This window comes from Colletotrichum gloeosporioides (genome assembly GCF_011800055.1).
Source record: "Colletotrichum gloeosporioides strain Lc1 chromosome Unknown consensus_40, whole genome shotgun sequence".
In the NCBI taxonomy this organism is placed as follows: domain Eukaryota; kingdom Fungi; phylum Ascomycota; class Sordariomycetes; order Glomerellales; family Glomerellaceae; genus Colletotrichum; species Colletotrichum gloeosporioides.
This window is the reverse complement of record NW_025544685.1, coordinates 38300-64170: the sequence shown is the minus strand read 5'-3', so window position 1 is coordinate 64170 and position 25871 is coordinate 38300. Positions and strand designations below refer to the sequence as shown.

The 25871-nt window shown below is 49.7% G+C and overlaps 10 protein-coding genes across 10 annotated transcripts; 6 read left to right on the top strand and 4 right to left on the bottom strand.

The window, feature by feature from the left end:
• Positions 1–39: 39 nt before the first annotated feature.
• On the bottom strand, positions 40–2174 carry GCG54_00005052 (Aurofusarin cluster transcription factor aurR2; the record flags this gene model as incomplete). Its single annotated transcript, XM_045405085.1, has 4 exons — positions 40–1293; positions 1353–1802; positions 1864–1894; positions 1951–2174. 4 exons carry the CDS (start codon positions 2172–2174, stop codon positions 40–42), a joined length of 1959 nt encoding a protein of 652 aa, XP_045264849.1.
• Positions 2175–3063: 889 nt separating this feature from the next.
• On the top strand, positions 3064–4726 carry GCG54_00005051 (Rubrofusarin-specific efflux pump aurT; the record flags this gene model as incomplete). Its single annotated transcript, XM_045405084.1, has 2 exons — positions 3064–3668; positions 3724–4726. 2 exons carry the CDS (start codon positions 3064–3066, stop codon positions 4724–4726), a joined length of 1608 nt encoding a protein of 535 aa, XP_045264848.1.
• A 432-nt stretch (positions 4727–5158) lies between these two features.
• GCG54_00005050 (uncharacterized protein) lies at positions 5159–5945 on the top strand (the record flags this gene model as incomplete). The annotated part of the gene is made up of 2 exons (XM_045405083.1): positions 5159–5596; positions 5640–5945. The coding sequence occupies 2 exons, from the start codon at positions 5159–5161 to the stop codon at positions 5943–5945; spliced, it is 744 nt and encodes a 247-aa protein (XP_045264847.1).
• An 878-nt stretch (positions 5946–6823) lies between these two features.
• GCG54_00005049 (Pectate lyase H) lies at positions 6824–8115 on the top strand (the record flags this gene model as incomplete). The annotated part of the gene is made up of 6 exons (XM_045405082.1): positions 6824–7130; positions 7166–7285; positions 7333–7430; positions 7606–7641; positions 7710–7793; positions 7858–8115. 6 exons carry the CDS (start codon positions 6824–6826, stop codon positions 8113–8115), a joined length of 903 nt encoding a protein of 300 aa, XP_045264846.1.
• Positions 8116–10061: 1946 nt separating this feature from the next.
• GCG54_00005048 (uncharacterized protein) lies at positions 10062–11124 on the top strand (the record flags this gene model as incomplete). Its single annotated transcript, XM_045405081.1, has 3 exons — positions 10062–10302; positions 10366–11051; positions 11098–11124. 3 exons carry the CDS (start codon positions 10062–10064, stop codon positions 11122–11124), a joined length of 954 nt encoding a protein of 317 aa, XP_045264845.1.
• A 604-nt stretch (positions 11125–11728) lies between these two features.
• Positions 11729–13812, top strand: GCG54_00005047 (uncharacterized protein; the record flags this gene model as incomplete). Its single annotated transcript, XM_045405080.1, is given in 5 exon segments — positions 11729–12538; positions 12552–12562; positions 12578–12660; positions 12791–13312; positions 13340–13812. The coding sequence occupies 5 exon segments, from the start codon at positions 11729–11731 to the stop codon at positions 13810–13812; spliced, it is 1899 nt and encodes a 632-aa protein (XP_045264844.1).
• Positions 13813–13963: 151 nt separating this feature from the next.
• On the bottom strand, positions 13964–14563 carry GCG54_00005046 (uncharacterized protein; the record flags this gene model as incomplete). Its single annotated transcript, XM_045405079.1, has 1 exon — positions 13964–14563. The coding sequence occupies one exon, from the start codon at positions 14561–14563 to the stop codon at positions 13964–13966; it is 600 nt and encodes a 199-aa protein (XP_045264843.1).
• A 1311-nt stretch (positions 14564–15874) lies between these two features.
• Positions 15875–19014, bottom strand: GCG54_00005045 (putative aldehyde dehydrogenase FUS7; the record flags this gene model as incomplete). The annotated part of the gene is made up of 4 exons (XM_045405078.1): positions 15875–16129; positions 17478–17910; positions 17974–18938; positions 18991–19014. The coding sequence occupies 4 exons, from the start codon at positions 19012–19014 to the stop codon at positions 15875–15877; spliced, it is 1677 nt and encodes a 558-aa protein (XP_045264842.1).
• A 1051-nt stretch (positions 19015–20065) lies between these two features.
• GCG54_00005044 (uncharacterized protein) lies at positions 20066–21084 on the top strand (the record flags this gene model as incomplete). The annotated part of the gene is made up of 4 exons (XM_045405077.1): positions 20066–20237; positions 20289–20534; positions 20586–20888; positions 20960–21084. The coding sequence occupies 4 exons, from the start codon at positions 20066–20068 to the stop codon at positions 21082–21084; spliced, it is 846 nt and encodes a 281-aa protein (XP_045264841.1).
• Positions 21085–22784: 1700 nt separating this feature from the next.
• On the bottom strand, positions 22785–24428 carry GCG54_00005043 (uncharacterized protein; the record flags this gene model as incomplete). The annotated part of the gene is made up of 2 exons (XM_045405076.1): positions 22785–23840; positions 23889–24428. 2 exons carry the CDS (start codon positions 24426–24428, stop codon positions 22785–22787), a joined length of 1596 nt encoding a protein of 531 aa, XP_045264840.1.
• Between the last annotated feature and the right edge of the window lie 1443 nt (positions 24429–25871).

Sequence of the window (25871 nt, the reverse complement as noted above, 5' to 3'; positions counted from 1 at the left end):
CGCCTCAATCAACATCTACCAATGGTAGTGCCGAGGTTATCAATTATCATAGGCCATAAACGATAATGGATTTGCCTTCGATGGTTCTTGCCCACCTGGGACTTTGTCGACTAGCAAATATTGCCAAAACTCCCAATCCATATCCATACCCTCACGTCCCATTGCAAATGAGCCATCATTGATATCTTGTGGTAGCTGCTGCCAGTCGGTCATCACAGCGTTGTTGTCGCCGTCAACGCTAGCGTTGGGCGGAAAGCTGTACGGAGTGTGGGGGCCACCGTCGCCTGAAATCGTCGTGGAATTGCATGTGGAATTCTCTTCTTGAAATCCCGGATTCGTTTCCCTCCGGAGCCTCGACATGAAGGGCGGTTCTGCTAGCGGTGGGAAGCCGCGTTGCTGTCCATTGGCTTGTGCCGTTTTCCAAGACCTGCATGTGAGATTTCCAAGAGCTCGATACAAAGGCTCATTTCGATTCGAAATGAATGACGGATGGTGCTCGTAGACTTGGTTGATCACATCCCATGCTCGCTCTGCGAGCTGACTCTTTGGGCAGCTGGGAAGGGTTCCGACAAGTAAGACAAACGTTTCGAAGGGAAAGAAGTTGGAAACGTGCCAGAGAAAGTGTTGAAGAGAGGATGTTGTGTGCGCCACGATATCGTATTGGATGACCTCCATGCTATTCTCCAGGAGCATCTCTATTTGGTCTGGGCTCAATTCCGTGTCTTTGTCCTGGCGCCGCATGGGATGGCAAGTCGATATCCTGAGTTGGCAAATAGCGGATCGAGCCATGCTGAGCGCTAGTTGGTTTAGGGGAATGCCTTTGTCGATGTTTCTCAGATACCTGTGCTCAATCGTGTTTTCAAGGTCGTCAACAGCTTTCAGGAACTTGGCTCTCCCGTCACTTGATGTTCCGAAACCAGGGAGTGTCTTTTGGTGTATCATCCACGCCCCAATCTCGATTCGGACGGAGCAGAAAGCCATCTCCGTGGTAATTGGGGATGGAGGGGGCGGCAGTCCCATAGACGGTACGAGATCTCCATCATTAACGTTCACAGGCTTGTTGGTGTCACCAAGGAGGTAGGCTGACGGGTTCATGGAAGCCCCAGTCACCTGAGCGGCTCGGCCATCCAGGATAATAATCTGCCACCAAACCCGTCGTCGCATCTCCGCTTCGAAAGGAGAGAGACCCTTTAGGGACGTTTCGCGGTGTAAGCCCATTCTCTGGCCCATCCGGGTGGCTAGGCCAGTCATGAGCCAGAGTATATCGTTGTCGCAGAGATACCGAAGAGCGAGCTTCACCAAGCCGGTCAGTCATGTGTAGAGATCGAAAAAGCAAATCAACGCAGACCTACCAAGTAAATTGTGAATGCTTGAAGCACTCTGAGATTCGTAGACCTGAGGAAGTCGACTCTACTCAATGCCACCTCGGTAGCATACCGGTACCTCGCAAGGTGCTTGTCTCTCGGCTCGTCGAGAAGGTTTCGACACTCTTCGTCTGTCAAGGAGACAACTGCGATAAGATAAATGGAGAATATGAGAGCTTCCGTTGAGCGATCGGTTGCTGTTGGATTTGAGAGCATTCTCAGAACCTCCTCCTGCATAGACGGACCATGGATGATCTTCGTCAGAGGATGGACGTTACTCAGGAAGACCTGCCATAACTTGAATGATTGGATAGGCGATGGGTGTAGTAGCTCTGGGGACTGCATCTGTTGGTGGCCGAAAATGAGACTGATTTGGGGTGGAGACGAGTGTCTTGCTGAATATTTCTCGTCCTCTGAGCTCGGGCTTCTGGGCCCCAGCTAAGATGTATCGTTAGTCGGGCAACGACTACCATCGCCAAGGGGACTCAATCTCCCTTACCTCACCGCCGAGGCTCGTCCACAGCTTGTTGCTTTAGAACAAAATCATTAGGCAATACACTACAAGTGATTTTTGCGGTCAACTCACTCCTCAACATAGCGTCGCTCGTCTCCGTTTGCAACGACTTCCCCGGTACTGCCGGACGGACCACCAGATGTTGGCCTCGGTCGGCTCTGGCTTCCGCGGGCAGATTTGACGCATTCTTTGCCTGTTTTAATACAATATGTGCATGGAATATGCCCGTTGCATCTAATCTTGCGGTTCTGGCATGGGACGCATGAGTGCCCCCTGGTGATCTTCAATTCGGCCATATCGGAGGTTTGAAGGACGGCCCGCTTCGTGGTGGGAAAGGTTCGTGGAAAGCTCGTATGATGCGGAGGCGGCGTAAATAGGACGGCCCCAGAGAACATGAACGAGGGATGCTTTTCAAGGAATCCAGCTGCCCGCCAAATCTCCTCTTTACGCCGGATACGTTTGCTTGCCGAGAAGTCGATGTAAAATATGGATCCCCGTCCAAGGTCTTTCCGTTGGCTTTTGCGTCTGCGCCACAGAATTGCGTACGAAGATCAAGCGAGACATTTTATCAGTGTTGGAGTGCGGACGGTGTGTCGATCGAACGATTAGTGCATGCCGCGTGGTGCCGTTGGTGTGCTTTGCGGGACCGCACGCAGGCGTGATCGAGGCGGCAGAGGAGCTTCGGTCCCGAACTAGTACCCGAGCTAACACACAAAGTCCGCGGCCGCGTATGTTTCCTTCTCGGGATGGCAGCCCAGGTGCCCAAGGCATTCTGAACTAGGGTTAGCGTGGCGACGGTCCTAGCCCATGCGGAGATTGCGCACGTGTGCTACGCCCCTCGGTGGCTTATTGTTTTCATCCTCCGAGCCAGAATTTATCGACGCAAGACCGTGTCGGTCCCTTCAGCGCGGGACCGCTCTATCGGCCCCACATCTGAAATCTTGCGTGCCCGGCGCCGAGTCCCGTTCCGCGATGACGGTCAAGTCTTCATCGGCTCCGTTTTGCGAAAATTTCAATCATGTTGAGTAGGACGACTTTCAATAAATATGCTTCAAAATCACGAGAAGTGCCTTTTTCGAAATATTGAATCCATCAAGCATTTCAACGCGCCAACGCACAAACGGAATAATATACTATATCTTCTGCTGTCTCAGTACTCAACAGCCCTGCTCGATATCTCGCATCATGTCGGACATCCATGACCAGGAAGTATCCAGTTTCCCAGGCGAAAAGGCTACTACAGAACCTCCATCTGAAGCGAACGGGGAAGGGGAAGACGAGTCTCAATACCCTCAAGGGCTTAAACTAGCCGTCATCATCCTCTCCAACATGATCGCCATGTTCCTTGTTGCCTTGGACCGAACCATCATCACCACGGCTATTCCTCGCATTACGGACGATTTTCATTCACTGAACGATGTCAGCTGGTATGCAAGCGCGTATCTGATTACTAGCTGCGCTACGCAGCTCCTTTGGGGCCGTATTTTCACCTTCTACTCCACGAAAGCAGTTTATCTCATCGCAATCTTTCTTTTCGAACTGGGCTCGCTCCTCTGCGGTGTCGCCCCCAACTCAGTCACCTTCATCATCGGCCGTGCCATCGCTGGTGCGGGCTCGGCGGGCATCTACTCCGGCAGCACTATTCTCATTACGAGTGTCACTCCTTTGCACAAGCGAGCTGGGTATGTTGGTATGATGGGTGGTGTTTTCGGCATCGCGTCAGTCATCGCACCTCTCATTGGAGGTGCCTTCACTGATCGTGTAACTTGGAAATGGTGCTTTCTTATCAAGTATGGTAACCCGTCTCTATGACATCAAGTCAATCCGCTAACAGTTCCATTACAGTCTCCCTGTTGGAGGCGTCGCAGTTGCTGCCCTTATTGTTCTCTTCCCGAAACTTTCTCCGAAAGAGTCAACTCCGCTCAAGCAACAAATTAGACAACTGGATCCTCTTGGAAATCTTGTTTTCCTGCCTGGCGTCATTTGTTTGATTCTCGCACTACAATGGGGCGGAGAGAAGTACCCCTGGAATAGCGGACGCATCATCGCTCTCTTGGTTCTTGCTGGTGTTCTCCTTGTCATATTTGTCAGTATTCAGATCTGGCAGCGGGAGAATGCCACAGTGCCGCCTCGTCTATTTACGGTCCGCAACATCTGGCTCGGAGCAGTCTTCTCATTTTGCCTCGGAGCTGTCCTCATTGTTTTCTTGGTCGCTTTGCCGATCTGGTTCCAGGGCATCAGGGGCACCGACGCCGTCACCTCTGGCATCGACACCCTTCCTCTCGTTCTTGCTCTTGTCTTCGGGGCAATGGTATCCGGTGCGATGATCAACGGAATTGGATGGTTCAACCCCGTGTTCTTCTCCTCGGTCATCTTCATGTCTGTAGGCGGAGGACTAATCTCAACATTTGGTGTTCACACACCAACGCACACCTGGATTGGATACCAGATCATTCTTGGCCTCGGTGTTGGCCAGGGTATGCAACTCGCAAGTCTTGGGGCGCAAGTCTCACTGGAGCAGAAGGACGTGCCCACAGGTGTGTCGCTGATGTTCTTTGCTCAGTCACTAGGTGGCTCGGTACTGGTGTGCGTTGGTCAGGCTGTCTTCAATGAGTCATTAACATCTCGACTCAGCCAGTTTCCTGACTTGGATGTTTCCAGACTTGCTGGCCAGGGGGTTACCCATTTGCGTGATAGCATCCCCACGGACATTCTGGAAGCTGTCCTCGCCGAATATAATGCAGCCCTCAGAAACTACTTCTACGTTGGCCTTGCGGTAGCCTGCTTTGCTATTGTGCCTTCGTTGGGCATTGAGTGGAGGAGTGTTAAGGGGAGGACCGGTCATTGAATCGCTAGAATAGCCTTGCGATGGACGGGAGATCTCGTTTGAAGATTTAGGTATAGCTTGCTTTTCGCTCAATTTACAATGAGAAAGAATCATAGCCCGTTGAGTTCGAAGTGCTTTAGAATGAAGTGCATTGCCTATGATTCCCACGGGTGACAGGAAAGAAATAATATGCAATTCGCGGACGACATTTAGAATTGACATACCTCGATCTATTTATCAAGCCCCGCATATCCTTCAGTCAATGACTCCTCGCTGTTGCCTACTTACTGCGCCGCAGCGCAGTCAGATGATCGCCTGGGCTTCTCGAGTAACGACGTGAAAATCAAACGGATTCCTGTCCTGCCATATTGCAACATCGTCCTGCCATTTTAACGACGTGTTATTCTCTAGTTACTTTTCTCCACCTGGGCAGTAACCAAAGTGACCAGAACCATGGCCGAATCGATCCAGGACGGTCCAGACGACGACGTGGTATACATCACTTCTCCTCCCGCAGAGGGTATTGATCCCGACGCTTCGCGTGAGTTCCTCGACCTTTTCCGTACGTGGAATGGGCGAGATATTCCCCTCGCGTCCTATTACATTGATAACCTTTCCCACGATATCGAATTCCAGAACCTGATGCGCTGGGTCACCGATCCTGACACAGGTGATACCGCCATGCACGTCGCGGCCGCTGTTGGAAATATGAAAGCCTTCGATGCCACTGCACAGAGCTTTGGGAGGGAATGGGATCGCAACAGCTGGTTTAAGACCTGTTTCAGAGCCGTCTTCTTCCTTCGAAACAAGGCCGGAGATACCATCTTCCATGTCGCAGCCCGCACCGGCCGTCTGGACGTCATCAATGCGGCCTGGCATCACTTCTGGCAGGTAATAGGCTGGGATAAAGACCCTGACAAGCCCGGCTCCCGAGTTCGAAACCGATGTCGACCTTCTGTGGGTACCCGACTACATTGTAGCTACTGTTCTTCTGGCCAGGAAGAACGCTGTTGGGCACACGGCCGCTGATGAGGCTACTATTTCTGGCTATGCGGACGTCGCGGAGTGGTTAAATCAAGGGCTGGATCGCGTTACTCTTGGCGGTAAAAGAGCTACAAAGAGTAGGATGGCTAGAATGGAGGAGCTAGTCGACGGTCGCTACGATATCGATGAACACCATCTCACCTGGGATCAAATTCCACGGGTAGGGCTATACTATCCTCCTAAGTACAGATCCTAGCGGCAGTGTTATTTGGTCGCCTTTTTGATGAAGGGCATCATTACTTTTACGTTCCTTTCTTGTATTAAGACACTACAGATAGTGTGTTGCAATCCTCAATGTGAGCTTCAATTCCTATAGATGATATGGCGTGAGGAACGTAAAAGCGAAAGAATATGAAAGGGAAAGCAGAACGACGTGAACTGCTCCTATCCCCAGTATTTGTTGCCTGCTTCCTCTCTCCCCCGCACGCGTTATCTATTTCTGAGTGCCACAATCGATTCAGGCGGAACAACTCAAGCAGGACACCATAGGCAACAGTACTTCATTCGTCCAACCCCATCCTACAATCCTTGGCATCACTCTAGCCAAGATCTCGCCATCCGGGGAAATTTCCACCTCTCTCATCTTTTTAAACGCGGCCGATGAAGTGCAAAACTGGGGTCGAACCGCTCTGTCGGGATAGATGTGCAAGTTGTGTACTCGGCGAACAGCTTGGGCTGGGCCTTGGGCGACAGCGCCAAGCACTTGCCAAGGGACTTGCATGCTCATCCTCGACCATTGATTCACGGAAACCAGAAACTCAATTTTCCGCTGCATGCTTACAGCTATTTAGCCATGTGTAGCTAGCAGTCAAGCCCTGAACGCCATTTGGAGAGCTTCGTTAGCTACGTAATCAAGAAATGACATAGCTTCGCGAGCTCAATGCCCATAGGAGCTTGCCTGATCAACCTCTGCTGTCTACAAGTATATAAGGTCTTAATCTTTCCATGGCCATGATGGCGTCTGAGATATTGTTAATGTTGTCCAGAAGTATCATTTGACCCTGGATATCTTTCTACGGTTTCATTGACCAGCGTCTATATCCAGCCCAGACACCACACTGAGGAACCCTCGAAATGAAGATCGCTTCTACCTCCCTCTTTTCACTTTTGCCTGCTTTGGTCCAGGCTGGGGTCATTGACCGACGCCAAACCGGGGACGGACCTGGTGGCTCAGCCGACAGTACCCAGGGTGACCTGGGTGAACGCCCTCCTCCGCGTTTTCCATTCCCAGTCACCAAGTTCCCTGTAGCCAAGGAAACCGTCGTCTTGGAACAGACAATGTACATTCTTCCTGGCCAGGTGTTTGACGGTGGTATGAAGCGATATGAGCGTGTTGAGGGCAGCTGCAACGAACAAGCAGGCAAGTCAACACCTGACAAGGGTCAAACCTAGGCTAACAAATACTGTGTCTTCCAGAGGGCACGGATGCTGATGCTGTCTTCAACCTCCTGCCGGGCTCGACCATTCGCAACGTCATTATCGGCAAGCATCAAGCCGAAGGTATCCATGCACTAGGTGACGCTTGGGTTGAGAACGGTATGACACCAAATGCTGCGCATGGCATCCATCTGACCTGTCTATAGTTTGGTGGGAAGACGTCTGCGAAGATGCTCTTACATCCAAGGGCCTTAACACACAACTACGAGTCATCGGCGGTGGAGCTCGGAACGCAACAGATAAGGTAAGCATTCTCTCTGGGTTGTTCGAAAAGCCTTCTTCTTTGTCTTCAATAAACATTTTACGGGCCGTGCGCTAATATTTTATTCTCCCAGATCTTCCAAGGCAAGTCAACTTCGAAATCGTTCCAGGGGCCAAGCCTATCCTAACAAACAAAAGACAACTCCCTGGGTGGAAAGTACAATATCACCGGTTTCTACGCTGAGGGTTTTGGGGTGAGTGAATCGGCTGTCATAACAGCGTGTAGTTTACTGATGATGTCGGTTGCCAGACTTTTTACCAGTCCTGTGGCAACTGTCTCAATCAAGCAAAGAGAAATGCGACAATCCAAAACGTCGTCGCCGTGAATGGCATCAGGATGGGCATCGTACGTATTCCGTGGCAATCCTGAGCCATTGCAATTTGAAAGGTTCTTTCTGACAAAACTAAAGATCAATCCAAACTACGGCGACGAGTTCCGTCTCAAGAATGCACAGCTTCAAGACCTGGAAGTCATCGTGGACAAGGAAATTGCCAACAATGTCCAGACAGTTCCTTACACCATCGGCAATGGTCCAGACCTCAAGTACGCCTTGTACAATGAGACTAGAGACGCGATCACGGAATATGACGGAGAGGTCTTGAATGCTTACGAGCCTGAAGAACCTTATGAGTGGCTCGAGGATTTCTGGCCCGAGGGCTTTAACTAGGCGATCAGATGGTAGCGGCTTAGATCGTTCACGGAAGAGTTTCGAGGCATGAAGAAGATGCAGATTGTGTGATTCAACGTCGTTAGTCAACAAGAGAATGGAGGTCTGGGACCCCTGCAATACCATGTGGACATGCATGTCTGGCGAGTAGTGCAAAGCCCGGGTCCCGAAAGCAAGGCGATTGCCGGCCCCACATCACAACGGGCGATGGAATTCGCATCGCCGGAACCGGGTCGACATGGACGCGGAAATATTGTCTTTGAAATTTTGGATGCAATCAGAATACCGAGTAGATAATGCTAAATGAAATTCAATGTCGCCGAAATTGGAAGCAGCAACTTCATGATGAGGCCCAACGCAAATGAGGGGCCCTTTCTCCTCAGTCTCCCTTAGTGTCAGGAAGTCGCTGCCGTTGCGAAATGTCTCGCTACAGCCATTTTGTGAATAATTCTTTTGTGAATACTTATATAACTAAAGGGAATATAAGGACCCTTTTTTTCCTCTACCCTAACTTAGGCTAATCTCCTTAACTACTATATCCTTAGATAAGGGTAATAATAGTGATTAATTCTTAGAACTATTTACTATATTTCTTATTAAATATCCTATTAATCTCCCTTATATTATTCTTATCCTTTAGGTTCTTAGTAATCTTTTTAAATTTCTACTTAATTTAATAAAGAGTTTAGTTTTAAGGGTCTTCTAAAAGCTTAATATATATTATAAGGAGGTATAGAGATACTATATCGTTATTCTTAATTATAAGGATATAACTAAATTATTATTAAATATATAGTAAATTAGTCTTTTTTAGATATTTAATATTACTAGTAATAAGAACTATATTAATTAAGTAGGGGGTATATATAAGATTTATTTTAGAGGGTTTTAAATTTAGGCTATAGTATAATAGGGGGCTACTTTTACTTAGTTAAGTAATTTAAAAATCCCCTTTATATACCCTATAAGTTAACTATAGAGGTTATACTATAACCCTCTATATATTTCCCTATTAGAGTTATATAGTAGTTAATAAAGTGCGCCTCTAGGCGGCAAACTGCGAAGAAGAAAAGTTAGAAGGGAAGAAAGAGTCTCGCTACAGCCGTGTTTACCAAGCCACTGCGGCAATGGCGTGGCAGGGAAACCATCACATTCTATCAAAGACGTAGACTTGTAAGACACAACGGACAAGGTCTCGTCTAATTCGTGTCGCTTAGCTGCGGAGAATATTTGGCTTCCACTGAAAAGCATCGACCCCAGCCACAGAAACAAACAACAGATCAGCTTGCGAGGCGAAGCACGTACAAAGGCCAGAATAGCTGCAGGGTAGATCAGCATGTACCCGCACGCAGCAAACACGAGAAACGGGCCGTTTACTCTGCCAGAAATATCACTGACCGTCGATTTGATAGCAAAGGAGCAAAGTTCCAAGTTGTTCCCTCCATCGCAAACAAAGGTGACATCATGGTTGGAATGCCAAAGGATGCCACTTGTCGGAATGTAGACATCGCCTTGGAACTAAGACGCTGGTTACTCCTAGCCAAGCTCGTATTCTGGGATTGCAACGTGACGACTCTACAGACGAAAGGAATACCACGCGAATCAGTTCCGCATCGGTCTGATGCAGACAATCCCACTTTTCGGGATCGGATGCGGGTGCTAATGTGGCTCGCACCGGGGACTTGGCGATGTCCCCTTGCAAACGACCTCAGACATCATATGGCCCGCGCTTCTCTGGTTCGTGGCAAGGGATAGCACTTTAACCAGTGCTTCCCGCCTGCGATTCTCCGCCCCTCCTTCACATCAACCAACCTCCCTCCCTGATGTCACTCGTTCAACAGTGGTAGCTTGACGTTACCAAACCTCATCGCAGACACTACACCGCACAATTCGCTTCACTCAGCAAACCTCAAAACCGACGACATTTCGATGGACCACAAGCGACCATGACCGAGCTGAACGCCTTCATCTCTAACGGCACATGCTACCATGCGTCCGGCAAGAAGGTCGACGAATGGCTACCGTGCGGCAACACTGCCTTTGGCCAATTCACATGTTGCCAACGATCTGACATGTGCTTGTCAAGCCGGGCTTGCTACAACGCACGATTTGGAGTTACCTATCTCGGCGGTTGCAGCGATCCAGAGTACAAGGATGCGAGTTGCCCAGACAAGGGTGCCTTGAGCAGTAAGTCGATCATTTGAGGTCCGACTTGGGATTGAAGAGTGACTGAGAACGCATCAAATCCAGGTCAACCTTGGGCAGGACTCGTGTACTGCAACGGTACATCGGAACAATGGGTAGCCTGCGAGCAAAAGGCACGACCGACGACACTCACATCAGCAGACGCATGCTGGTGCCCCCAAACATCACGAACAGTCGCATTCACCGATTCCTCGATCCTTGAGAATGTCGTCCAGCTCCCTACCGCCCTCGGAGGGAGCGTCATCTGGCAACCTGGACACGTTCCACTTCCAACACAACCCAATACGACACCGACGGGCACAACTACTCACACGACAGCCTCAATAACAAACGCGAGCTCCGCATCGCAGCCGACAGCTACAAATACGAACGAAGAAGATGATGGAACAACCATGACGGCAGGATCCAAGGTTGGCATTGGCGTCGGCGTCGGATTAGGCTGCACCGTTCTTCTCGCAGTGCTGATTTACCTGTTCTTCGCCCGCCGGAAATGGCAGAGGGGCGATATGGCTGAGCTGGACAACACAAAGTCGGAAGGCGGGAATGGCTGGGGCCGCAGTCCAATGACACCGGGGACTGCTGTTTCGGAACTGGACTCCAACACGCATCAGTGGTCTGACAGAATGGAGCTGGACGCGACACCGAGAGGCTCCACGGTAGATGGATTGGATGGGTATGGAAGCAAGGTCCACGAACAAGGTCAAACTTATTCACTTGGCAAGTCGCTGAGCGTAAGTAAGGCGGGGAAAGGAAAGAGGTCACCGAGCCCGATAGCAGAACTTCCCGGATGATTCCATGATGTGAGGGGCTTCGCATGAGATACCACCTGATTTCTTTGGCATGGAACTATCTGTCTACCTTATGGCATAGCTTAGAAACCGCATATTTCCACACACAAATACCACATTCTAATAGGATTCTTTACTTCCAACGCAAGTTAATCGATGTCATGTCCGTTCTCAGGCGAGTCGTCCTGCTTTTCTCTTATTGGGGTCGAAGTGTTCTCGATCAATTCACATGCAGATTAGAATTTCAGCTGGACTCCAAACGCCAGGTCGAAGCGATCTTCCCTTTCAACCTGGGCCGAATCTAACACATTCCTCGTGGCGCACTTCAATTGGTATCTGCGGCATAACCGACATCGGGAACTCCTCCAATTGGGTTGGAGGTCTTAGCCTTAGCGTCGTAAACATGCTGGAATACTTACTGCCGGTGTGAATACCGAAACATCCAATTTACACCTCATCAATACAGAGAACCATGTGACTAAGTCTCATGTCAGCTCGTCGACCTGCTTTTGTTTCCATGATTCTATAAAGTCATGGCTTTTTGGCGCTCCAGCTTGGCAACTTGGACTTTTCGTCAGTATTATCTTCAAACCCATGCGCCTCGTTTTTGTTCCTTGAACATGTCTTTTGCCACCGGTACCGACCCATACGGGTTATGGGAGTCGTTCGTCGAACCTACCCCTGTACAAGCTACCACTTCCGCATCAGTACCTGCAGACTATGGCAGCTACTATACGGAAGAAGCCTGCTCGGTAGCAGAACCAGCCGTCTATTCATATCAAACCGCAACCCACGACGCGGAATCAGCCCCAGTCAGGATACTGCCAACTGTTCCTCCTAAGCGAATTGTCATCTGCTGCGATGGAACTTGGCAATCATCTACGACCGGAGAGAAGAATATTCCTTCCAACGTTACCCGGCTGGCCCGTTCCATTTCCAGAACTGGCGAGAGCCCAGATGGAAGGATCTTCCAACAGCTTGTGTACTATAGTTCTGGTATTGGAACTGGAGACCTGAGCTTCTTGGAAAAAGAAAGGCAAGGAGGCTTCGGCGTTGGCCTATCTGGTGACGTCGTCGAAGCTTACAACTTCATCGTCAACAATTATGCTCCTGAAGACGAGATATTCTGTTTTGGGTTCTCCCGGGGGGCATACACGGCTCGATCTGTGGCTGGCCTTATCACTGATATTGGCATCATTCAGCCTCACGAGATGCAAGATTTCCCAGAGCTGTACAGCCTCTATCGAAAACACAATGATAGCAATAACTTCCGCCAGTCCCCGGAGTATCGTCGGTGGATTACCGGAGTTCCAGCAAAGGATGGTGATTCTTGGAAATACGAATTCAGGAACGCCCGCTGGGATGTGCTCCCGCACAAGATTCCTGCCGAGAGGACCAGGGTTGTTCAGGTTGTTGGGGTCTTCGACACAGTGGGAAGCTTAGGAATACCCGACGTCACTTACAAGCAGTGGGGGAAGCAACTACTTCGACAACTTGCGCCTTTCTTGGGCGTTGACGATGGGGGGGTTTCATAATCCGTGCTTGAGCCCTTGTAAGATCTTTCACCTTTTCCTCCTTTTCTTAACTTTGTTTATTGTTCATACCAATGGAGCCCCAAATGAAGAATCAGGAGGATATAGGGGGACCAAATAGCTTTTTGAATTGCGCTAATTGGAATACAGTCATCAAACATGCGTTCCATGCGATGGCTATCGATGAGCATCGCAAACCGTTTTCCCCGACCCTTTGGCACCGCTCTCCGCAGAACCAGAATGATCTCCAGGAACCCGATCAGAGCATAGTGGATCTCAGGGAAGGATTCATCACTATCCTCGAAAACGGTGGTGATGAGACTAAGAAATCAAAGGCATGGGAAGACTTCATAGCTCGCACGATGTACGATGAGTTGCAAGGGAGCAACTCAGAGCTCGTCCAAGTTTGGTTCCCTGGTGTTCACATCAACGTTGGCGGTGGTAATCCAAATATCCTCACTGGTGATGAATCTGACTTCGAACGTAAGTTTCAAGTTTCCTCGAAAGAAATTGGGTTAACAAATGTAAAACTTGCTCTCATATCCTTCGCTTGGATGTGTGACCAAATTAAGCCGTATCTTCAACTCAACGACGACGAAGTATACAATACACTCTCTACTCTGGCCGATCGTGAAGTTGAACAGCGAAAGAGAATGATCCAAGACCTCAGAAGTGGCAAGGATTACGGGTCCAATTGAGCCACCAAGCCTTTCTGGAAGGTTTTGGACTGTACTGGGGTTTACAAGGCCTCCAAGAAGGGAGTTCCTGAGGACGGATGGGCTTTGGGTACAATTGTTGACAGCTTCACTGGCATGATGAAGATGTCAGGGTCAAAATATCGTACTCCTGGACGATACAAGGACGACAATGCCAGCAAGGACATGAGTGAGACGAAAGAGGAGATTCATCCCTCAGTTTTCTTGCGCCATGAAACTCTCTCAGCTTATCGCCCCTATTCCCTCACTGGCTTCGAGAGATTCGAGAAATCATCAAAGAAGGGTAGCCCCAATAAGGTCATGCGGGGATGGAGGAATGGCAACCTCGCGATCCCAGAATATGTGATCAAGCCCACTGATACTGTCTCGCGGCGATTGGCTGAGTGTTTCGCCGGCGGGAGGGAGTTTGTTGCCAAGCTGGATGCTACAGGGGATGAGGCTTATGGCTATAACTGACTATCCATTGGAAATCAGATTGCCTTCTAATATGCTAGTAGTATAGTCTAGATAGCTATTTTTGTACTGGCCTACCAATTTGTTTGCGTTGTTCCTCCGGATTCCTCAAAGGCTACCTTCGTCGTGATCAATCCGCAACCCAAGCTACAGATTAGGCTCTTTGGACCTCTTGTCCGGGAAAGTTAGACCACCCCGGTGGAAAGCCGTTGGTAATATGGCACATGTCGCTACACTCACCGCGGAGCGCATTGACTCGATCCATGGTAATGCCAGGCGGCGAACATCCAGGGAACTGGAAGACAAACCTTACGGTGGGTACGAGCTTTGGAAGTGCAGACTGTCTGATAGAGTCCAGAGATGGCAACCTTGCTGTTCTGCCCTTGGGTGTTTGTCCCACAACTCCAACGCCTTGATCATTGCCATCGCCTCCCTGGCTTGCGAGTAACCTTCCTTCTGCCACCACGCACCATGCGCAGCCACCCGTAGGCCATGCAATGTGTAGGCTTAGAAGTTCGTCAACCCGACGGTTATCCCTCATATCGACAACTTCCACGAGGTGAGGATTGCAGCCCCAGACTGAGCCCTGTTCGTAGTCGCAGGTCCAACCGGGAAAGCCATCTCTTGACGCAGACACGTGCTCACGAAATGCCAGCCCTCTTGGTATCACGATTTCGACCTCGTGAATGAGCGGATCAAGGTTATGATAGTCGAAGCCATCTTGACGATCACAAATGTCCGATATGCTGCCCATTTTGAGGCCCTCTTGGATTTGCTCTAAACAAAGCACGATCTGTCCAAACTGAGACAATTTGGGCCGTAGTCCGTGTGCAGCGAAACAGCATAGCCTCCCGGTGGGCCTATATTCAATGTGTCACGAGAGGTGACCCAAGCCGTCCGTCCTTTGTGTACGGGGTTTGTTTTCACCCTTCCATTGTTGTAAATGTCGTGAATCAGGGGCCTCAATATCGCCCAGGCCTCCCCATAAGAGAGGGTAGGCGCAGACACTGTAAGACGACGATTCCGGGCTATTCTCTCGCGTGTGTGGTCGGTGGCGTGTAACGTTCAAGCTGGGACGGAGACGAGCCAGATTTTCTCACGGATCTCCATTGGCAGTTGCCGGAATTTTTCGAAACACAAATTTGTTTGGATCTTGGGCACGCTCTGGTAATGCTTGTTGGCAAGATTGAGCAGGACACTCGAGGCTTGCGCACAGTGATAATGTTTCTAATTTGGCACACTATCCCAAATGACGTCTTTTGAAGTATTCTGGTATTTGATAAACTTGCTGCCACCGGAGACTGCGAGCTGTGTGGTAATGCGTTCCGCAACTGGGCGAAGTCGAAGGCCGAGTCGGCTGACTGAAACCCTAAACACCCAGGCAGCGCGACCCTCGTCTCAGAAAGGTCAAACATCGACATTGAGAGCTTCCTTTGTAAACGATGTGGCCGACTCATCTTTATACCGAGAGGTGTAGCCTACTCAAATGCCTCCCAAACGCTGATGAGAAAACGAGAGTTTTGAAGGCTGCCTAGACAACACGACAAACTAGGACCATTCTGGACTAATGGAAGCCGCTTACCACACCTATTCTGACTTCAAATCCGCAGCGCATGCCTAAACTTACGCCTGTCTTCTTCTTGATGAACTAATATGTTCGGAGCGTAGATCTCATTTGTCGTTGCCTGTCTTCCCTTTCTGAGAGAAAAGACGTGGTGGATAGCTACTCTTGCCATCACTGAAACACCAGCTGCTCTATGGATCATCCGATAGACTTACGCTAAATCTAGACTCTAGACTCAATTGAGAGAGTGGTTCATTGAATCTTTTCGTGCGGGCAGATCCAAGCAAGCATTTGTTCTTCGCGATAGCTGTGGGAACAGTCGGCATGCATTCACAGAAGGTACTGCGGATACTGTTTGTACATTGTCTTTATTTTGTATGTACGGAGAATGTGAAGTTGTGAAACCAAAGTAAGGCTGAAAAGCTCAAGCCTCTGATGCAACCAAAATCGCTTGTGTATGTGACCCATTCAAATCGACCCCTATCATATTCCCTCTCGCACTTAGACGCAGGCGACGGTCTGAGTGCAGCTGTCGCCTCGCTTAAGACGCTCGCAGGCGACCTCGTTTTCTTTGGTGGCCTTGGCGTCAAAGGTGTCAGTCTTGCCGCGCTGGCAGACGCCGGTGTTGCCAGTGCAGAAGAGGTTGGTGCCCTGTTGGCAGACAGACAGGTAGTTCGCGGTCTCGTAGGTGGTTGCGCGAGGGACAGACGCAGCCGAGGCGACAGCGGCCAGGGCAAGGACAGCGAAGGTAGGGAACTGCATTTTGAATGTTTTATGCTGGTTTGTTTACTCGAAGAGAGCGTTGACTGAGGAGAATGAGAGTTGATGAAATGAGTGAAGTGGGTTGATAGAGGCTGATTGAGTTGGATGGTGATCAGGAAACATGCTGGGTGTTCATTCTTTTCTTATGTACTGTCCTTTTTGCCTAAGAAGCTGTTGATCAGCGCTCGGGTAGATCGCGATTTCCCTGACTCAAACGAGGTTCCTCGGGTCCAGGGACTGTGTCGTCGCGAATAGAATCTCCCCAGGGGTGGTGTGGGACGTTGGCGGCTGGGCGAAAGCTCCCTCCACTATCAGCTCACTGAGGCCTAAGCGTTGTCAGGGCTCCCGCTTGCAGCGAGGCGAGAACCTTAATGAACATAGCGAGGTGTGGCATTGCTTTATGCGCGCCGAATAGATTAATAGTGACGTTTCAGCCCTCTCTTGTTGGCTCCTAATCTGGATTAGACGGACCTGGGTTATTACCCCAGACAAGTCACCTGGAGGACTTTTTGGATAGAGTTATTACAATTGAGCTCGCTTTCAGGAACGATATTCCGGGTAAATCGGCTGCGTCACATCGGACCACGTTCGAAGCCTAGTCTAAATATTGCCGATACAATCCATCGTAACTTGCTCAGGACTATTTTCAGATTGATCCTGGTTACAAATGCTTAGAAAGAGTCCAGAAGCATTTTGGAACGCTAGCTTCGAGCTTCTTCTTGGCCAATTGCCAGAGTCTTGGTGATGTGCTCAATTCTATCAGTTCTTGGCAACCTCGACTTCGCTCAACGAACATAGGGTTCATCCAATGGCCGATACTCACCTCGTCTGTCTAACTTGGGGGCACTGGATATCATGAGAACTTCAGACCACCTGCTTTACATGCGGGATTCTGCACTGAAAATCCGTATGTATCAATCAATTGATGCCGTTGCATCTATCGAGAAGTCCGCGGTCTGGTATCGGCCACCTCATGTCTGCGACGACCCACAAAGCCCTGGGAACAGGTCGCCCTGACTCGGCAAATCCTGCGTGAAGCAACAGAGCGCTGAAGCTCAGCACCCGTCACCGCAGCACCAGGCCTAGAACTCTCAGTGCCGTCGGCCGCGGGTACATCGATGCTCCTTGCACTTATGCTCCGTTCCGCGCGGCTCAGTTCACAAACAGGACTTTTTTAGACAGACGGACGGGCGGACATTTGACGGTCTTCCAGAGAGACGAAAACTGGATGAATTAAGCCTTGTAATGGTTCGTCTCTAGCCAGACGCCTTTCAATCCGGAACCGCGCACAATCTTCCGCACGCTTGGGGCCAGCCAGTTACTCAAACACTTTCTTCCATACCCATAGGCTCCGCGTGTTGGTGTATTGCTTGAATCCTTCAATGCCCCATTCCATTCCGATTCCACTCTCTTTGTGACCTCCGAAGGGAACATTGGGTGCAACGTCAAAATGCGAGTTGACCCAGACGCTTCCGGCACTGAGGCACCGGGCCATCCGCTCAGCGCGCTTCAAATCCTTGCTCCACACTGATGCACCGAGGCCCGTTTCAAGGCCGTTGGCACGGTCAATTACATCCTCCTCGGAGGACCACTTCAGCAACGGCACAATTGGTCCAAACGGCTCTTCTTTGACGATACGAGAGTCCTCGGGTGGATTATCAATGATCGCAGGCTCGATGAAGTAGCCTTTGGAGGTTTCACGGACAGAACCCTCCAGGGCTGTTTTCCAACCGCACTTTTCGATGTCTGCGTACATGTTCTTGACCAGCTCATATCTGATTCATCGCCGTCAGTAAGATGTTGCAATCGGCAAATCTGAACATTGACAAGTTACTCACTGCATGCTGTTTTGGAGAGGCCCAACAACAACATCCGGCTCAAACCCCCCACCAGTCTTGATGTTGTTTTTAGTGAACTCTACCATGGCATCTCTGAACTCGTCGTAGATCTTTTCGTGGACGTAGATTCGCTTCACTAGCATGCAAATCTGGCCCGAGTTCAAGAAGGCAAGCGTCGCGATCTTGGGCAGACACTTAGAGATGTCAACATCCTCGCAGAGAATGGCAGCATCGTTGCCGCCAAGCTCGAGAAGACATCTCTTGAGAGTTTTGGCGCAGCTCTCCGCGACCCTCTTACCCGTAGCAATCGATCCGGTGAAAGCGATCATGTCAATTCCTGGGTGTGCCGTCATCCAGGGACCGAGATCATCGTTGCCACTAAGGACTTGAAATACTCCCGGAGGGAAGATAGACATTGCGATCTCGCCCAGCTTCAGGTCGCAGTACGGCGTGTAAGGCGACGGCTTCATGATGATTGTGTTGCCCGTCATCAGCGCAGGTCCGACCTTGCCCAAACCCAACAGCATTGGCCAGTTCCAGGGAACAATGGCACCGCAAACTCCAAGGGGAGGAAACGTCGAGTAAATGGTTTTCTCGTCATTGTCCTCGAGAACCTCGTCTTTCACTTCCATGGTTGCAAAAGCACGCAGCCAAGCTATGGTCATGGTCATCTCCGAGTTAGCCAGGCCCAAAGGCTTGCCTTGCTCCATGGTCTGCAGCTTCTCTAGGCTTTCCCTGTTTTCTTCAATAGCATCCGCATACTGCAGCACGAGCTTTGACCTCTCCTCATGAGTTGTCTTGCCCCATGTCTTGAAAGCCTTTCTGGCGTGTTGAACTGCGTCGTCGAGCTGTTGCTTGGTGGCGACTGGCACCTCGTAGAGAGGTTCTTCCGTTGCAGGGTCAATTGAATGCCGGGTTTCAGCTGTTGGAGAAAATTCTCCGTTGATGATATTGCCCGGATACGTCTGGTTTTTATTAGCTGGAATATCTATAAGAAAACGAGGATACTCATTCTACCTTGATATCAATCGCTGGCGCCATGATTGAGGTTTGAGCAGAAGAGAACCCAATGAGATGAAATCTGAGAAGGCTCGTTCAGAAAAACGTGTCAATAGAAACCTCTGGGTGAATCCATATTTTCTGTTGTCATTTATGAGGACACGAATTGTCAGCCGGAACATCATTCCGTTCCGACGGCGATGAAACTTATCTACGGAACACCAAAGTACCTTTACCCCGCAGGCTGGGCATATTCCGATGTATGCCTGCGTGGCACTGTGGAGGGACGATAAGCTGAAGATTTTGGAACTTGCGCTAGCGTTACGTCTTGTGGTTGGTCGCCTTTTTGCCCATCGACCTTGATTCGTCAATAGTCTTACCTGTTCCTGTAATCTCACATAAGACGAACCCTAGAGGATGCTGATCCATGCCAAATCTGGTGTCACCACGAATATCCTAGGATCATGAACAAATGAAACCACTTGAACTCCATGTGTGTTGGGCTGATGCATTGTCATCCTAATGTCGTGTTTGTCAAAGACTTGGCTGTGTCCTTTAACCGGGAACTTTGGTACGACGAAAGATCATTTTTGGCGACACTTAGACGATGACGGATGCATAGCGGAATTGCAGTTCGGTAGCCACAAGTGTCTTCACATGTTCTCAAGTGGGACGTGAATGTCTAGATGATCAATATCGCTCCCCGGCAGATTGGGTATGAGAGGCAATCTGAGGCTGTTCAAGGCGGGCTAAAGTTCAAGTTTCTAAATTAAAATGCAGCAAGCCTTTCTGAATTATTACACTGTGTAATGTAACTGCTCCAGATCATGGCAAGGTTGAAGATCTCGCTTGCGACGCCACGATCTGACCAAACACTGGGGCTCGGAGACTTTTCGTCTGGTGTTTGAAATGTTTCCGACAGGTGAGCTCGGTCTTGCGGATCTCGCAGGACGAGTTAAAATTTGATGGCAAAAGGCGTGACAAGACCTTTGATTGATTTGTGTATAAGTACTACAGTGTTCTCTGGTGCTGCATGCAGGGTGGATTGAAGCCTTCAAGGTGAAGCAAGCAATAAAGCAACTAACTCTCCACCATGTCAGACCAGCAAGACCCAGAATACCTTCTTCGCGAAACGAAGCGCGAGATTGAACGCCTTCGAAAACAGCACCAATGGTTCCAAGGCTGTCTGGATAACAAGATTGTCTTCGCACCGGTAGATCTCAGTGATCCGTCTCTGAAGGTACTCGACGTCGGCTGTGCTGATGGTAAGTCCCGACCGCCTGGTTCAAACTTCTCCGTGTAATCATTCTAACCAGGCGATCTAGGAATCCTTTTGAGAGATCTCAGACAAGAGCTTGCGCCATCTGCACAACTTGTCGGTCTCGATTACATGCCTTCCTTCCTCCCTGAGTCTCCCGACGGCAACATTCGCTACACGACCGGAGACGCATGTGAACGGCCCTCGCCTGACTTAGCCGGGACCTTCAACTTCACCCATGTTCGTTTCGTCCTACCAGGATGCGGAAAAGCAGGTGCCGATCGTGTAGTCTCCAACCTAGCAGGTAGGTCTTGATGGTGCATTAATGTTGCAGCTTTACTTAACTGGACCTCAGAAACACTTGCGCCGGGAGGTTGGCTTCAGATCCAAGAGATGGATCTTTCAGCAGGTCGCACCGAGCATCCCTCTGCATTTAACGAGATTCTTCAACTCTTTGAAGCCGTTTTCGAAGCGGGTGGTATGGGAGGTCGTTTCAGCTCCAAGTTGGATGAATCATTCACAAAGGCCGGGCTGAAGAACGTGACACTGCAACGCCTCGAGATCCCCGCAGGAAAGAGAATTTCGAATGACACCCTTCGACAACTGTCTATCGAACCTTTCAAATTGACGACTCCAACAGTCATTGGGGCGGCAAAAGGTACGAGCTTATGACATTGCCTGAATAGAATGGCAACCGGACAATGACCAGTTACTAACAGTATTCAATAGCAATGAGCCTTCAACTCCCAGAGTCCATCTTTGATCGTTTGGACGAGCGCTTTGAGAATGAAATGCTCGAGACAGGGGCAACGTTTGGCACAGTCGTCGTCTGCGGTCAAAAGTCTCTGCGGTGAATACCGATGTACTAATAAAAGCTCCGCGGAATTAATACTCTGCAAGCATGCCATGACTTCCATCATGTCATTCTCTTATGGACCTACTCAAAAAGTCGTGTCTGGCTTTGAATGGTGTGTTTCTCTGCTGTTATGTGGCTAGAAGGTCGACAGGCTTGCGCTGAGGATACCTGCAATACGGCGTAGTCGCAATTCAGGTTTCCGGGCGATTATCAGGTGTCACTGTGCAACGATCTTCATCTAACCCCTGTCAGATGAACGTTTCAGCATGAGTGACTTCAACATTTTTGGTGGATGACTGTGATATAGAAGTTTATTGTCTTATCTACATATCCATGGCAAGTCGACGCGCGCAACTCCCAAGTTGGCCCTGAGTCCACCTCAACGATCAAGAAATTCCTTCACAATGTTGTTAGCGTCGATTTTGATCAATAAATGTCAATTTGAACGAAATTTGCTTCCTAAGATAGAGCTTACCTAGGTCATTCTCTAATTGCAGCAGCCTTGGCCGGCACAGAACGCTCTGTTGCTGTTGTTGCAAGCATTGGCGCGAACGCAAGTAGAGCAAAGGTCTTGACGCTTGACGAGGGCCCAGTCCACCTCTCCATCGGCACGAGGAGAAACGGCTGCGCCGAATACTGAAGTGGCAGCGAGAACAAGGAGAACGAGGGACTTCATGTTGAATCGGAGGGTGAAGAGTCTTGAGTTGTCAGGTGGATAGAAGATGGAAAAGGGATGGTCGACGGAAAGAAGATGGCATAAGTGAGAGAGACAGACTGAGATTTTTATAGAAGACTACCAGACTACCCGGCGACTTTCTATCTGCAATAGTCCGTATTTCATGAGTAGCGGACCCTGTGACCCTGTTATTCTGGAACATGGGGTGTCTTAGCGACCGCGTTGATGTGAGAATGGGCAAATGCGAGATATCCGAGAGATGCGGAAAAGAAAAGCAGATGCCTCTCCAGCAATCTAATTAAGTTTGCACAAATCTTGTCTCAGCTTACGTTGTTCGATACAGCATAAGTCGGTCAACCCGTCCGTTGGGCTTGAGTTCGCTGTTTGTATGGTTGGCGATACCCAACCAGGCACGCATGAAGCCGCTCAACGTTAACTACAGGCCCGTCAGCCTCTGTTGATCTGGCATCTCCTGGAATCTTTTTCAGATAAGTTTGATTCTCCGACATGCTCCGCTATAGATTTCTCAGAGGCGTATTAGAAAAGAAATCCGAGGAAGCTACCAAGGGTTTGATCTGTAGGTTGGTCACGTCATCAAGTCTTCATTTGAAAGCTCCACCAGGGAACATCTTGACCGCAATTAGCATCACAGTACTGTCTTTGTCAAATATGACAACCGAACGACGCCGGTCATTTCTTGAAAATAAATCAATATTCCAAGTGGCCGTGCAGCACACACATAAATCCTAGACAATACGAAAACATCATACTACGAGTTTCAATCGCGCTTGGCCCTTTTTTATTTTCAAAGGACAAACGTTCCGTCGGGAAGTTCTAATCTTTAAAAGTTTTCGCACATGCACAACATGATGATTCCGGTCTAGCAATTGACTCGTTCCTGAGAAAGGGACCTGAATTCAATAGTCATAGATTTTACAAAATGTGTCCATGTGATCTTGTGGTGTAACGAAAGAGAGACGCGTACAATCGATTCTTGACTGCTTTGAGAGTACGTTGGAGTTTTACTCAACCGACTTCAAACTGAATTCCTTTACAAGGACAGAACCACCCAGAGACTGGGTCGCAAAGTTCAGCACCGCGAATCTGAAGGCCATGAAGTATTGCCAGCGGTTGTGCAGATGCCAGCTGTCTCCCAGCTGAGTAAATGTCTCTCCATCCGTGCTGTACGAGAACTGCGCAGCGTTGGTGTTCTCCGCCACCCAGAAGGAGGGCGTAATATCAGCCGTAGCCCTCAGCCAGATATCTCCAGCTCCATTTGCAATCGTCGTCAGATCGATTTCCGCAGTGGCTACGACGGTGCCATTCGACGTAGTCTGCCATCCTGTACTTTCGGGAGCCAGGATGTCGTGAACGGCGAACAGCTTGAGAGAGTCACCCTCTTTTTGAAGACCGATGTAAGCCGACTCATCCCTCAAGATCGAGACGCCAGTGATGTCACCGTCCGCCATGTTGGCTAGGTTAAGGCGGAAAGTACCACTGCTCTTGGGTCCCAAAATTCGGTGCGTGAGAGTGTTGCGGGCCGAGTACAGGTCGTACGTAACCGTCGCCGTGTGTAGTGCGAGGCCGTCAGTTCCAAGCTCCCAAGCAGCGTTGTCGGGGTTATGGTTCCACTCCCACTCTGGCCCGAGTTTGGATCCATCGAAGCTGTCCAAAACTTCTCCTACTGGCTTGATAGTCTTGTCTGTAGTCACAGGCAAGGGGTAAGTCTTTCCCCATCCTCCGGCCTCGTCAGTCACAATGTGAGGCCAGCCCTCTTCGTCCCATGAAAGCGGAGCCAGAACGGGAATGCGACCAGTTGGGTAGGCGTCAAGGAAGCCCATATAGAACCAATCGCCTGCAGGAGTATCGACAATACCGCCCTGATGAGGTACTCCCGAGTTGGGAATTGGAGAAGCCATTCGTTCGAGAACGGTGTTGTTTGTGTACGGCCCCCAAGGATTGTCGGCCTTCAAAACATGCTGCTCGTCTGCAGGTTTAGTCACCCAAATGTAGTAGCTGTCATTGATATGATAGAATCTGGATCCTTCCAAATAGCGCGTGGAATCGGTCCATACCTCCTACACATAGTTAATAACATGCTCATCGAACACAACACGGTAACTGACCTCTTGTCGGACAGGTTTTAAGCCATCTGCAGACATCTGAGCGACGCTGATGTTGTACTTTCCATATGCGATATACATCGTATCGTCATCGTCTACAAGAACTCCAAGATCGTAGAAGCACTCATCCAGCGGTGGGTGGCTCTGCCACTCGCCGGCGGGATCCGACGCAGTGAAGATGTACGTCTTGCTGAAGTCGATGCATCCACACCAGTAGAACAATCCGTTACTCTCGCGGTACTGGAGAGAGCTTGCCCATATGCCGCCGACGTAGGCCCTTTCGGTGCTGTTCAGGTAATACTTCTCGCCGAAAGTGAGCTCGGGTACGGAGTGTCCGATGAACTCCCAGTTGATGAGGTCGTAGCTTTTCAAAACGGGTGCGCCAGGCGAGTAGTGCATTGTCGAGGCCGTGTAGTAGTAGGTATCGCCGACGCGGATGACTTCGAGATCGGCGAGGTCCTCGTAGATCACGGGGTTGTTGAAAGTCTGAGCCACCGCCATGGTGGCGGCGAGGACGGTGGACGCCAGCTGAAGAAGCTTCATCGTGATTGTAGACTGCGATCAGCGCGTTGAGCTTGCCCATCAATCATGTGAAACAAATGAGACCATGCAAGAAGCATTATATATATCTTGATCAGATATCAAGCCATTTCCTGCCTCCATCGACGAGTTCCCGAGCGGTTCGCGATCCGTACACTCCACCGCGCGACGCAACATCATCCCACCGGTTCTAAGAAGTGTTACGCAGTTGCCAAGTCTTTCCACTTGCGCACAAATGATTGCCCTTCTAACTCCCGAACCTGGTTGCTGATCGAGTTGTGATTGGTGCGCAAGTCGTCGGTTGGGGTTGAGCTGGGGCGCTTAAGTGCGGAGGCGGGGAATGTTCCAATCTGGGGATCGTCTCCAGCTTCGTGCGGAGAAACAACGGGCCATGATCCTATGGTCCAAAACTACTAGATGATATCTTTCTAGCTGATCTCAATGTCGGATAGAAAAGAAATCTCCGGCCGCTGAGCCGCCATGAGGTTATTCGCACGGATAGCGCGTATCGTCAAACAACAACGTCATATGTTCACAGTGAAATTTGACGAGAATCTCACGGGCAAATTCAACATCTCATCGTGTATTTCTCAAAGGCAGGCATAGACTACCCAGCCCGAAATCCAAAGTTCCATATCACGGGACTTGAACTGAATCACGATTGCCAGAGTTCTATGGAAAGAAAATGTATCATGTGCTGAACCAGCAGTGAAGTAAGCATCGTGCCGTCAACAACCACAGTACGAGAACTATTTCCATCGAAATACTTACAGTGTTTTCTCTTTATACAGTTCACATCGTACTTGGAGGGTTTTGGCTCTTTACACAAGCTTGAAGGGGAGCGGTTTCTCTGAGTGAGTAATTATATGTGCAACGCAACGATGTTGAGGCTCTCCAGATCCATCACCAAAATGAGTAGGGGTCAACAAACGCGCCGGGTATTAATTCCGGCACCGGTTGCCGGTGATTGACATGCCAGCCATTCCCCTCCAAGCTCGATGATGAAGCGAGTCATTCGTAGTCAACGGCATCGATTATGCCGTCTTCCGGCTTGGACCCCGCTGTCATGATGCCCCCGGATAAGGTACTATCCACAAACCATCAACATTGAACTCCCGAAACAGGTAGTTGGCTGCTCTCATGATGTCCTTGTTGTAGGCCTTAAGTTGTGAAGCAGTGTTACGCCTTTGCGTAAGGTTTCGGGACTTAGTGATGTTATACAGCACCATCGTGTGGGAAGTTCATGCTAGATCTCGCAATTCGCTTGCAATCGCAGTCCTGCAGACGAAAGAGGAACGCGAGCGTCACCAGTCCTAGGAATCATCTCCGAAAGATCCTATGAGATCTTGCGAGTTATAGGCGCGCAGGTCATCAGGAATAAAGGTGTATTATAGGAGTAACTATTCAAAAGGGTAGTCTATATTATAGGCTAATATCTATATATAT